The sequence below is a fragment of the Mytilus trossulus genome, unplaced genomic scaffold (assembly GCF_036588685.1).
Source record: "Mytilus trossulus isolate FHL-02 unplaced genomic scaffold, PNRI_Mtr1.1.1.hap1 h1tg000363l__unscaffolded, whole genome shotgun sequence".
Classification (NCBI taxonomy): domain Eukaryota; kingdom Metazoa; phylum Mollusca; class Bivalvia; order Mytilida; family Mytilidae; genus Mytilus; species Mytilus trossulus.
In genome coordinates, this window is record NW_026963339.1 from 120,045 (window position 1) to 133,602 (window position 13,558).

The 13,558-nt window shown below is 30.9% G+C and overlaps 1 protein-coding gene across 1 annotated transcript; it reads right to left on the bottom strand.

The window, feature by feature from the left end:
* Positions 1-1,241: 1,241 nt before the first annotated feature.
* LOC134701888 (abscission/NoCut checkpoint regulator-like) lies at positions 1,242-13,330 on the bottom strand. The gene is made up of 11 exons (XM_063562996.1): positions 13,145-13,330; positions 11,616-11,737; positions 10,717-10,773; positions 8,391-8,554; positions 8,042-8,133; positions 7,306-7,453; positions 6,163-6,450; positions 5,024-5,106; positions 4,205-4,390; positions 3,763-3,887; positions 1,242-2,977 (listed from the first exon to the last, which is right to left on the bottom strand). The coding sequence occupies exons 1-11, from the start codon at positions 13,190-13,192 to the stop codon at positions 2,905-2,907; spliced, it is 1,386 nt and encodes a 461-aa protein (XP_063419066.1). The 5' UTR covers positions 13,193-13,330; the 3' UTR covers positions 1,242-2,904.
* Between the last annotated feature and the right edge of the window lie 228 nt (positions 13,331-13,558).

Consider the following 13,558-nt stretch of genomic DNA (forward strand, 5'->3'; position numbering starts at 1 on the left):
TACTATTTTTAGCCTTGGTGGCCATGTTGGTTGATTGGTCCTCAGACACGTCTACATACCATAAGGACAATTGTGGTTATTATAGTAAATTCCTAATTCCAAATGTTCTGATTGGCTCAACAGTATCAGAGATTTTTTTTTACGAAAAGAGAACTAAAGACTGACAACCATAAATTTCAAGTCATGAAAAAATATCAGCTGTGAGCCTGTGACCATTTGGGCCAAGTCAGCACAAAGTTAACAACACAACAAAGAAACAAAATAAAAAAAAACAATGCTAACCTCTTTTAGAAGTACAATTAATGACCTCAAGTGCTTCAGTTGGGTATACAGTCTCTGATCTGCTATCAACAATACATAAATTGTATGAATACAAATTGACACAATCCTCACGAAGACTAAAGACTCCTTACTCTACATTATTTTCCCAAATCTGCTAGAAATGTAGTCTTCTCTATCCATAACCTCAGAGTTTGTGTAACAAAATATACCTCTGGATTTTTTTTAAGTTAGAGACTTGTGAAGTTATCTTTAGTTTGAACAAACGGATAGAAGCCCTCTCTGTTCTAAAAGTCCTAAGCTTGATCTTTATTGTGATAAAACCTAAAGAAGGATATGTTAGCTTGGTATAAATAAATATTACTATTTCTCTAGCTCTGTGGCAATTAAACCCTTTCTGTACTCATTGAATAAACAAATTTAACCAAGTGTGGTTGCTGCCAATCTCAGACAATGATTTGGTGAGTTTACAGGTCATAACCTTTATCAGCTCACTGATTGAATCAAAATGTTTCTACCAGGTGTAAATGACAACCTTATGGAATGTGGAAGGCACTCAAAAGGGATTTTTGTTTATCAAAAATGAAAATATATTTGATAATCATTAGAGAAACAGATTCTTACATAGTTACTGGTGGGTTATTGGATTAACCCAATCTCTATAGGTAAATTATCAAAAGTCATCCAATCGAAAATGCTCAGGGTCGGATCCAGCCATTTTAAAAAGAGGGTTCCTAACCCAGGACAAGGGGGGGAGGGGGGGGTTCCAATTACATGTCCCCATTCAAATGCATTGATCGTCCAAAAAAAGGGGTTCCAACCCCCAGAACCCCCCCCCCCCTCTGGATCTGCGCCTGGTGGTTGGACTTTAAGATTCAATAATTTAACTAAACCTTGATTGGATAAACCGTTTATCCACTGGTGTCAATGTAAGAATCTATATTAAAAAAAATAAGTCAATCTTTTCTCATATTTATGATTCATACAAAATACATACAAAACAGATATAATGTTTCCTGCATACAACTAAAGACTGGATTTTATAGTTTAACAAAAAATATTAACAGTAAAATAAAACTGAGATTTAATAAATAATAACAAAATATAAAATACCTAATTCCATTATTTCTACATCACATTCTTGGATATATTTCTCTTTGATTATAGAATATCTGATAAATCATAAAAATGCTGAGTCAAGAAAAATGTAAATGGAATTTTTGGTAAAGGCTATCAGTATATTTATGACTGATAAGACCTATCAAAATACTAAGTTTTGTAGACAATGCTTGGATAGCGCTCCATAGCAACTCTCATCTTTTAATTTAAATAATAATACTAAGCACTTATTTTGATATTGAAACTGAATAATTCCAGTTGATATCCAGCAATATCCAATCCTTAGTGTTATGAAATTCATAATTTCATGCAAATTTTCTAATCTTGGGGGAATAATAGGTCAAACAATCCTTAATATTTGCAAGATAAAAACTGAAATAAAAAAAATCTCACACAATTTAATATTAATTTAAATATTTTGATCAAAAGATAGACAAATTGTAAAAAGACTGTACTATGTAGGTGAATTGCTAATGATATTTATACATACAATCAAAATATAACTCAATATCTTCAAAAAAGTGCAGACAACAGAGAAGAAATATTATATTTTCATAAAATTATTTGAATTCAATGGCAATCATAATTAGGTAAAAGAAAATTCAACTAATTTAAAAATGGAATTCTTGTGAACTTTGCCAATACTTATACAAAATCTATAAACTAATCTTAGCAAAAAAAACAAACAGAAGGCCATAAAAGATTTTTCAAGTTTCTAATATGTATTTTTTTCAGTAACAACAGACATTTTTTAATACATCAGACGGAAAACATATGCTTAGCTCTGAAACTACACAATGTTAAAATGATTGTGATTAAGTTGGCTTTAAGGGACTCTGTGGATTTATTTTTTTATTAATTTTAGATAATGAGTATGAAAACTATGGATATACAACAGATGCAAAAATAGCTTACACTTGTCATTTAAGATTTGGATAGGAAACATTAAAACAGCATTTAGGTAACAATTAACAATTGCGTAACATGGTAGCAGACATAGAAATGAAATTTTAAATTAAGAGTATGACCTATACTAATTGGTTGTGGTGTGCATCTGATATTTGTTATTTAAGATCCTTGTTGACTTTTCTATTGAATGAAGAGAATTCATTTCTCTTAATTAATTTCTTTTGCCAATTAAAATACTAAGAATTCTTTTCTAAACATTGACATGGCATGTATTGAAAGGTAAGGGAGACCACTAAAAATGTGTAAAAAAAAAAAGAGAGAAAAAATTGATACTATTATAGCTTACTGGAAAACAATTGTATTATGCAATCTTCAGAATTTAAAATAAAGTTATCTCCCTTTGCATATCAGTGTCTAATTCACATATTCTGGGCTTGTTTATCATTGGCAATGAATACAGGTGGCGTCAGCAATGATATTTGAGAAACCCATTGTATTTTTGAAATCTTATGCTATATCATATCCTAAACAAGCAAATGTAAAGATTTGCATAATAAAAATGCCATGGCAGATAATGTATAAATGAGTATAATGTTGCTAAGTCCTTCCTTTCTTCTGAATATATTTTGAGGTCACATGATCATCCATTTCAAACTGGACATGACTCTCTCTGAAAAGAAAAATAATTGCATTACAGGTATGAAGGAGTTTTATATGATGTCACCAGTTCTTAAAAAGAATCAAAATTAATCAAAGCATCTACATACAAGATATGAAGTATCTGTTGCTTTGTTTTTTCAAATATGAAATATCATACATGGAGGTAAAGAAGCCAAACTTAGCATCCCTACTTTTGTAAGCAAATAAATCTAACAGTACTGAAACCATGAAATGAGGTCAAGGACACTAGACATGGGCCATAGCATAAGATATGAAATATCAAGGGCTTCTACCTTTTCAAATATAAAGCATTACCAATAATTATACAAAGAGCAAACACCACTACTGCTTGATAAGCATCCAATGTCTTGTCCTTTGCAACATGAGTCAAAGGTATGCAGGACAATAAATCACCATGACTACCCTGGCAATGAGACTAAACACAAGTCTAGTTACCTTCAATTATTGAATAAACATCCAGGGTTTCTGAAAAAATGGACTTAGACTTAAAAACTTCACCATATCTAAAATCAATATTTTAGATGACAAATTGTTATTGCTAGTACCTGGTAGACCAATGCCATAATTTATATGAAAACTTAAGAGTGACTGAGTCACATGTCTAAAATCAGTATTTTAGATGACAAGCTAGTTATTGCTAGTACCTGGTAGACCAATGCCATAATTTATATGAAAACTTAAGAGTGACTGAGTCACGTGTAACAAGTTACATCTAAATATCATTTACTGTTTTCAGAAATTTTTAATTTTTAATTTGGTTATGAAAAATCTTACTTCCAACATCTGTCACAATATAGGTCCAGGTCACAGCCATGGCAACGCATTGAAGCATCTTCTGTACACATCACACAATATGGCAACTCATCATCATCATCAACATCACTATTGTTTTCCTCCACCTCAAAGAATAACAGAAAAGTTATAGTATAGCATGCTCGCATGTAGTATGAAAACAAATTTCTGTAAGATATGATTTGTAGTAAGTTCTTAGGAAAATGTTTTACACATTAATATCATTATGCTTCCTACATATTATTTTTAAAGGAAATATGTTTACACATTTTTATGCAATCGCTAAATAAGTCAAAATAACTCATACATGTATACTTTTTTGTGAAAACATTTTAATTTAAATATTCTTTTTTCGTCTTTACTTGTTATTCTCAAGGTAAAGCAATCCAAGGAACACCCACCAATGTGTTATATCAAATTTTACCTGTTGTCTTTTTGGCTCTGTATTCAGTACTTTCTTAGATTCCTTGTCGTCTTTCTTTGATTTTTCTTTACTTTTCTTTGAATCCTTTGAAGATGTTTTATTTTTTTCTTCCTTCAAAGAGCTTGTCTCTGAAGTGTTTACCCCATCCTTAGCTGCTGCTTCATCTAATTTGTTTTCTTCTAATATCTGAAAAAAATAATTTATCCATGAAAACTATTTACCTTTAAAAGAATCAGCTTTTAAATAAGTCTGAAGAGGTTTTTTGAGACATAGCCATAAAATTAATTGTGCCTTAAATCTGTAAGTAAGTGCTAAGAAAAGGGTATAACGTGATTTATTCTTTTTAGTAATTTTACATTTAATGACTGAACTGTGCCATTATCCACAATTTTGTATCTGTCATAATTTGCCATGAATTTCTATCTATTCCCCTCTCAATTTCAATTTACAAACATGGGTAGATTTTTTATACTGAATAATAGGATCCTTCAATATTCTGTTTATTTTCTACTCAATATAGCATTTAGCAAAATAATAAGGCAATACTGTTTATAATTTTTTTTTATAAAAAGCCTATATTGTCATTATAAAAAGCCTATATTGTCATTATGGTACACTGTCATAGTTCACTAACATAGTAAGGCTAAGAAAATTCCTTTTATGTATAACCTTTTGAACAGCTTTCAATTTTAAAACTTTTTTACTTGAAGAACATACTCATAAGCTTTTTCAGTGCTTTTGTATCCAGCAAATTATAAATGCATTGTGAAATTCTAATTTTTTAAAACATGCAATCAATTAATTAATGTGTGTACCTACTTGTTTTATGAGATTCATAGTCAATGTTTCTTCATTCTCATTATCACTATCAGATATTTCATCGGCACTTTTTTCATCAGTATCTGTTAAAGAAAGAACTTATTTCCTTTAATCACTCTAACTATAAATCTGGTATATGATTTATAAATGTTTAATATGAATAAAAGGTAGATATTTTTTAAGTCACACAAAACAGTTCAATCTATAGAAAACAGATGAAAGACATTTTCATCAGAACGCAGCAGGGGACATATATATTCTTACACTGCAACAAGTGTATTACGATATTTCTCCACTCGAGACAGTTAAATAATAAAATTTAACTGTTGAGAGTGTAGAAATATCGTAATACACAAGTTATAGTGTCGGAATCTGTTTCTCTAATGCTTTTTATCGTTCTTTTTCAAAGATTTTTAGAAAATTATGCTCTTTATATGCGACGTCATCAGACAAGGTCGCCTTTTTTCATGACGTCACAATAGAAAAATTGAGAAGAAAACAAAACATTTTGACATCATAATCAAATTTCGACTAATCATTTGCCGAGAACAGATTTTTCACTAGTGAGGAGAAATATTTTTCTCATGCCGGTCAGGAAATGTGAAAATAGCACAAAAATTAGAGAAAGTGCTCTCTAATTTTAATATTTTGACTTCTTTTTAATTCTCCAATTGAAAGTATACCTGCTGCAACACTTTTGACAACACTATACTTCCATTATTATAAGCAGTATTCCTGATAGTCTTGAGACCAATTTGGGTTCAGGATTGACCTAAACTTTTAAAACCAAACAGTAAAACCTAAAAGTCAGATCTTTCAAACAAGGAACTGTGGTTCCAAACACATGTGTTGAAGTGCTTGTAATTCAGGTGGTAACCATTATTCAATATATGATACAAACAACAGTAAAGGTAAAATAATGTCTTCCTTATTGTTAGTCCTCCAGGGCCAAATAATTTATAAACATTTAGATTTTAGAGTCGAACCTTGTTTATGCTATCAAGAGCCTTATGAGCTTGTCATCTCAAATGTTCACTAATAAATTCATCTCAGAAGTCTGAAAATTATGTTTGTGATTTTTTTGTGATAAAAAATCTCAAATGAGAATTTGAATTATTGCTCATTTTTAAATTGTGTACCTTTATTCACATCCTCTTTCTTTTTATTTTTCACTTCCTGTAGTCTTTTCATGATATCTTTGTCTTTCTGTAGATCTTCTAATGCTTTATGTGCATCTACATCTAACTCTTTTGATGCCTCTGCTATCAACCTCTGCATTTCTTCTAATGGAATCTCATCATTTGTTCGTGTGTCTGTTGTTTGTGTGTTATCTATATTCTTTGTATATGGCACTGTTTCTTGTGAGTCTTCCCTGTTCAGATTGTTACTTGGTTTTTTAGATTCTCCATTACTTGGTTTGTCAGATTCTGTAAAAGAAATAAAAACATTATGTAAGAAAGTATAAACAAGTTGAGCTATTGCACACATATGAGAGGGGATAGGGGAGGGGTCCTGATCCCGAAATTCAGGGCTTAAAAACACGAAAATCCTGGGGTCCCAAATTTCAAAGACATCCCAAAATTCAAAAAGAGAATTCCAGGATCCCAAAAAGGTCAATCCTAAAATCCTGAGCTTAAAAACACCCAATCCTGGAGTCCCAATAAAGGTTCTATCTTCCCTTATATGATACCTCACATTCTAATTGTTCAGTAAAAACTAAGTTGAAGAGCAATTGATGTGGAAATGTATCAGTATAGCATGCTTACAAGAATGTTGGTACTAAATTTCAGGGGCCTCTGATTCATAGATCCAGAGAAAAATGTGACTAAAATCTCATAAATTGTAATACTTATTGTATTTAGTAAACAGGATGTTGATTAGCAATGCATGTGAAAATGCATCACTTAGTAAAGCATGCAGCCTAGTAACAAATTTCAAGAAGCTCTGTACTTCCTGACAAAATAAGATGGATGGACAGGGGTTATAAAGTTTTCCTCTCCAATGGAAGCACTATTATTAAGAAAAAAACACTGTTTTGAACTTTTGATCTTTAATCAAAGAATCTCAAGTGTGCTGTAAGTTATAAATAAACTTATCATAGATACCAGCATTAAAAATATACTTTACATCATTATTTAAGACAAACATGTATGTCGTCTTGATGCATAAATTTTCCTTTTATTTCTTATAAGGATGAAATTTTTCTTATCTATCTTAAGTCCTGACTTTTAATATGATTTGAGACCAAAACATAATAACAACAACATAAATATTCTCTATACCTGGATTTCCTCTCAGACCAGCTAGTCTATTTTCAATGTCCTTAACAGGGTCAGGTCTATGTGAATCTATTTCTATTTCATCTCCAATTTCATCCAATAAGTCATTAATTTGATCCTGCTGTGTTCTTCTGTCTGGAGCATGGTATGCCTAAAGAAAAAGAAAATTATTTTGTTTTTTGAAGATGACAAAGCCAGATATATTATATGATGCATCATGATTATCTCCTCTTTCTCAAAAATTGTTTTGTTTTGGAAAAGTTATGGCAGTTTTATTAAAATGTTTAAAAGAACATATTGTTGTTCAATGTATATTTATTTAATTGCCCTGAATACATGCTTTATTTTGCAATTCCATGTTTGTTTTTGGTTGCTGTCTGTTCTCTATATAGTATGGGTTTTGCTCATTGTTGAAAGTTGTTTAGTGCTATATTGTTTGTTAACAGCCTCTTCCATTGGTCTCTAGTGGATAATGGTACATTACACCACTTGTCCTTATTTCTATAAGTCGCTGATACAACTATGTTTTTTGCATGTTCTGATTTCATCATTACTAATTACATAAATAAGTTTATAGGTAAAAAAAATACTGCATTTTCTCCAGAATGGCATGCATTTTATCATTATTTAAATAACTTTCTGCATGTAATGACAGTATCCTCTGTTTCAACCTTTGCAAATTTAGTGAACATAATGGAGACCACTGTAATAAGGTCTAACTATTCTTAAATTATCTTACTGTTTTTTTAGAAACTGCTGCTGTGGCTGCATTTTCTCCTTTTAACTTTGAAAGTCTTTCTTCTATATTTTTTTGCGATGGACTGTTTTTTTCTGAAATAAAGATTTTTATTTAGATGAGTTAATTACATTAAAGAAGGACCATTATTTAAATATGTTTGAAACTTGCAATCATTTTTAAGCAATATTTGTCCTATCAAAATAAAACAAATGCATGTTTCCAAATTGAACATTTTTTTCAATTGTGCGTTTGCAATTCAATTGAAATAATTTCAGCATATTATTTGAACTATATTAACACTTCTGCAAAATTCTTTCTCTTTAGAGTTATTTCATAAACTGTTAAATACCTTTTTGTATTCTATCTTCCTTTAACTTATCTAATCTCTCCTGTATTTCCCTCTCAGGTTTTGCCAGGTGTTTATATTCTGGTTTGCCAGCTGGTTTTGTATGATGTGGATTACTACCATGACTGCCTCCACCCTTTTCTCTCTCTTCTAATGCTGCCACACGCCTAATCAAAAATCAATATAAAATCTTGAAAAGTCTACTCAATATAACAAAAAATATTTGTAAATTGTATGATGAAATACAGATTTTAACCAAGGCAAAATTCAACTAGAGGCTCTAAAGAGCCTGTGTCGCTCACCTTGGTATATGTTAATTAAACAAAGAAAGCAGACAGTTCATGACAAAATTGTGTTTAGGTGATTGTGATGTGTTTGTACATCTTACTTTACTGAACATTCTTGCTGCTTACAATTATCTCTATCTATAATGAACTTGTCTGTGTAGTTTCAGTAGAAAATGTTAGTAAAAATTTACAAGTTTTATGAAAATTGTTAAAAATTGCTTATAAAGGACAATAACTTTAGGGGGTCAATTGACCATTTTGGTCATTTTGACTTATTTTGAGTCTTAAATTGCTGTACATTATTGCTGTTTACAGTTTATCTCTATCTATAATAATATTCAAGATAATAACCCAAAACAGCAAAATTTCCTTAAAATTACCAATTTAGGGGCAGCACCCTAACAACGAGTTGTCCCATTCATCTTCAAATTTCAGGGCAGATAGATCTTGACCAGATAAACAATTTTACCCCTTGTCAGATTTGCTCTAAATGCTTTGATTTTTGAGTAATAACCAAAAACTGCAACTAAAAACTGCATTTAACCTCCAAGTTCTATTTTTAGCCTTGGCGGCCATCTCCCTTGGTTGGCAGGGTAAAAAAACACAAACTTTAAACTAGATACATCAATGATGATTGTGGCCAAGTTTGGATTAATTTGGCCCAGTAGTTTTAAAGGAGAAGAATTTTGTAAAAGATCATGGATATTTACGAAAAATGGTTAAAAATTGACTATAAAGGGCAATAACTCCTAAAGGATCAACTGACCATTTTGATCATGGTGACCTATTTGTAAATCTTACTTTGCTGAACATTATTGCTGTTTACAGTTTATCTCCATCTATAATAATATTCAAGATAATAACCAAAAACAGTAAAATTTCCTTAAAATTACCAATTTAGGGGCAGCAACCCAACAATGGGTTGTCTGATTCATCTGAAAATTTCAGGGCAGATAGATCTTGACCTGATAAACAATTTTACCCCATATCAGATCTGCTCTAAATGCTTTGGTTTTTGAGTTATAAGCCAAAAACTGCGTTTTACACCTATGTTCTATTTTTAGCCATGGCAGCCATCTTGGATGGTTGGCGGGGTAAAAAAACACAGACTTTAAACTAGATACATCAATGATGATTGTGGCCAAGTTTGGTTTAATTTGGCCCAGTAGTTGCAGAGGAGAAGATTTTTGTAAAAGTTAACGACGACGGACGACAGACGACGGACGACAGACGACGGACAACGACAGACGACGGGCGACGGAGGACGGACGCCAAGTGATGAGAAAAGCTCACTTGGCCTTTTAGGCCAGGTGAGCTAAAAACTTATGTGAAATTGTTCTGTTTATTTCTAATCCTCTTACAAAAACCTCAATACAGAAATTATAGATATTTTGATTGAAACTACAGTGTACATGTAATCTGCCTAATCCAACACTTGAGTATTCAAACGCTCACCCAGTGTGTTGAATTACACAGGTTACACAGTATAAGTTTATAATTTTAATTTTTTAATTTTTTATTAAAGGCTTAAAACTATGAATTATAAGGTTTAAAATTCATTAAAGGATTTACTGGTATATATCAACAATGTTCCAAAATAATGAAAAATAGCAGTTACCTCCCCTTAACTAAAATTGATTTTTTAACTTTTGATGAATACTGGAATATGTAGTATTGAGCATTGTTAAAAATTAGAGAACAAGACCCTTCAAAAAAATTCTTAAATACTCGGATTAGTCTCCAGTTGACACAAAGAAACATTAAATAACTCTGAAGCCTCATAGAAATGTTTTACATGTATTGAAATGTCATTCTGCCACTGTATCCCTTGCTTAAAAAAAATCTTTAAATGCTATTTTCAAGTTCATGCTGATTTTGACTTTTTTCTTAAGACCTTGTTTGGTGGTGTGCTTTTTATTTTTTATAATTTCTAATGAATCATTGATGATGATTAAAATATATTTTTTTGTATGAAAGTGTTTAAAAGATTGAACATTATCAATATAGCATAACCAGTATTTTACTCAGTTACTAAAACTCACTTTTTGTATGCCTGAGGAGGAGAATATCTTCCAGAATCATCCTGGGGTTTTATTTTTCTACAAAATAATAAGAATTTTTACAAAAAATGTTTAAACAATACTCTTTTCTTCTTATTGTGAATGTAAAGATGGGAAGGATTTTGGGATAAAATGGAGTAATTCTGTTTATACACATATCTTGAAAAAAGAGTGCCAAAAATTTTAGTGTCGTTTAATATATATTTAAAAAAAAAAAGAGAGTATAAAACAGAAAGGAGATGTCGGACAGATATGAAAAGAAGTCAAATGTTACAACTCATCACATCAATGTGTTCATGAAGTCATTCTGTTCATTAGGACCTGAGAAAAGTGTTACAAAAATATTTGTTGTGCAGACGAACAAAGGGATGGAGGGATGAACAGATAGATCAGGTAAATGCAATATACTATATTCAAAAACTTGTATAGTGACAGTATAACTGTTTTAGATCTATTGCATGTGTTTCTAAAAGGAAATAACTTTTAGGAAAGCAATACTTCAGTATAGAATTTTGACAAATTGATAATTATTTAAATATACATTGTGTAGAATGTTACAAGTGAAATAAAAACCAATTTTTTTTTTTCTGAAAATATTAGAATAAAACAAAAACTTGTGTTCATAGGACACAATGTCTCATTCACATTATTACACTTCCAAGTTTTTGTGAACTTCAAATTCTGATCATGAGGCATCCCTAGTTCAGTCCTTAACAAGCATATGTACTAAATTTCCAGTTCCCATTCATGTGACTACAACTTTAAATATGGTTGACTTTAAATACTTTAAAAGTTACCACATATTTCACTTTGAACTAATTATATATATAACTACATGTACTACCTTAACAAAACTCAAATTAAATGAAAGTAGCACAAACCCTGTTAAGATGTTGAAACACTTATTGCACACATGGTGTTTTTCATTCTTCAGTTTGGGGACAGCTATCTTCTTGTTTAGACAGGAATTACAGAAGGCAAATCCACAATTTTTACAGCCATGCTGAAATTTAAACAATGTAAAACTAATTCAATGTAAAACTTTTTTACTGGCAATAACTTAAAGATATTAAACTATTCTCATATAGGTTATAATGTTATATTTGTTATTCTCGTCGTGTTTTGTCTGATGATTTGTCAGTTTCTGTGTGTGTTGCGTTTCGGTGTTGTGTCGTTGTTCTCCTCTTATATTTAATGCGTTTCGCTCGGTTTTGGTTTGTTACCCCGATTTTGTTTTTTGTCCATGGATTTATGAGTTTTGAACAGCGGTATACTACTGTTGCCTTTATATATAAAATTATTTTCATATATGTTATATAATAAACTACTCTCATATATGTTATTAGGCTTCATAAATTGCTTTGTACCTGTTAAATCATTTAAACCCTAAGCATTTTAAGCACCTGACCTAAGTCAGGAGCCTGTTATTCAGTGGTTGTTGTTGTGGTTCATAGGTGTTTTTTTTCTTTTTTTCTTGTATTTACTTTAGATTGTAGCATTGTTTGATTTGTTTTACACTAGTCATTTTGGGGGCCTTGATAGCTTGCAGTTCTCAGGATGAACCTAGGCTCTGTGGTGAAGGCCATTCTATAACATATAATAACTTTTATACATCATATTCATATTGATGATATGTATCCAATAAAGCTTAGCAACAAGGGACATAATCACACTAAATGGAATATAGTTTCATCAGAGACATATAATACAATTGTATTATATGTCTCTGGTTTCATGAATGTTGATTATCACAAAAATATATGGACTCAATCAATTTCTCAATATGTTCACTAAACAGAATTTTGGGTGATGATGCATTATGATATGTTAATATCTATATTCAATGTCAATCTTAAGTGTAATTGTTGTCATGTCTGTCCTATGCAATTCTCACCCTATTTTGAGAAAGTGTCATTTAGTGATCTATTGAGTTACAATGTACATGAATTCAATTTCGTCTTTCTTTTTATTTTTGATTGTTTTATGCTACATGTATGCCGAATCAAATAAAGTTTTCTATGTCCACATCTGACTAACCAAATGTTGAAATGATTTTGAATGGGTGCCAATTTGACTTGATCCTGTATTTATGTCAACGTATAGATTTGATACAAAACTTTTAAAATTAAGTCATGAAGTCTTTAAATCTACTTGTTGGCAACTAGGTCTATGCAGGGGGCGTAAGAGTATACATGTAGAATGAATCTTTTTGCACATCATGTTCATTCATGATATGTTTCGATTTCTTCTGATGTTTTGTACGATGATTGAAAGCATGCTTAGCATGAGACTCACAACAAAATATCATGGCTGAGGCGGGAGATTTCCCTTTTTTCAATGTTTCAGAGGTTGGCAGGTAAGTGTAAAATGAATCAAATGTCAAAATGGAATTGTATGTGTTTTTTGTTACCTCTTTTTTAAATAAACTGAAAGAAGTTCCACATCCATAACACGACATTCTGAGTTTCTGTGTATTTGACTCAATGGGGTTTGTATATAATCTACATGACAGTGAATATCATATTTGTAAAACAGAGAAAACAAACATCTCAATAATCACATGAAATTTCGTCAAATAATAACAGAAGGGCGACAACTCTATCATAAACTCTAAAATTAGATAGCGTACCGGTACAGCAAGCAATTAGTTCCGACAACACAAAAATACTACGTATGACCACGGATTTGTGTATATATGAGGATATATATTGAGATATATAAAAATCCTTGATCTGGCGGTCACAATACTTACACTTCATGAATTGATTCTGAAAATACCCCAAATATTTAAACTTTGGAAAAAAAAAATATAAAATAAAAAATA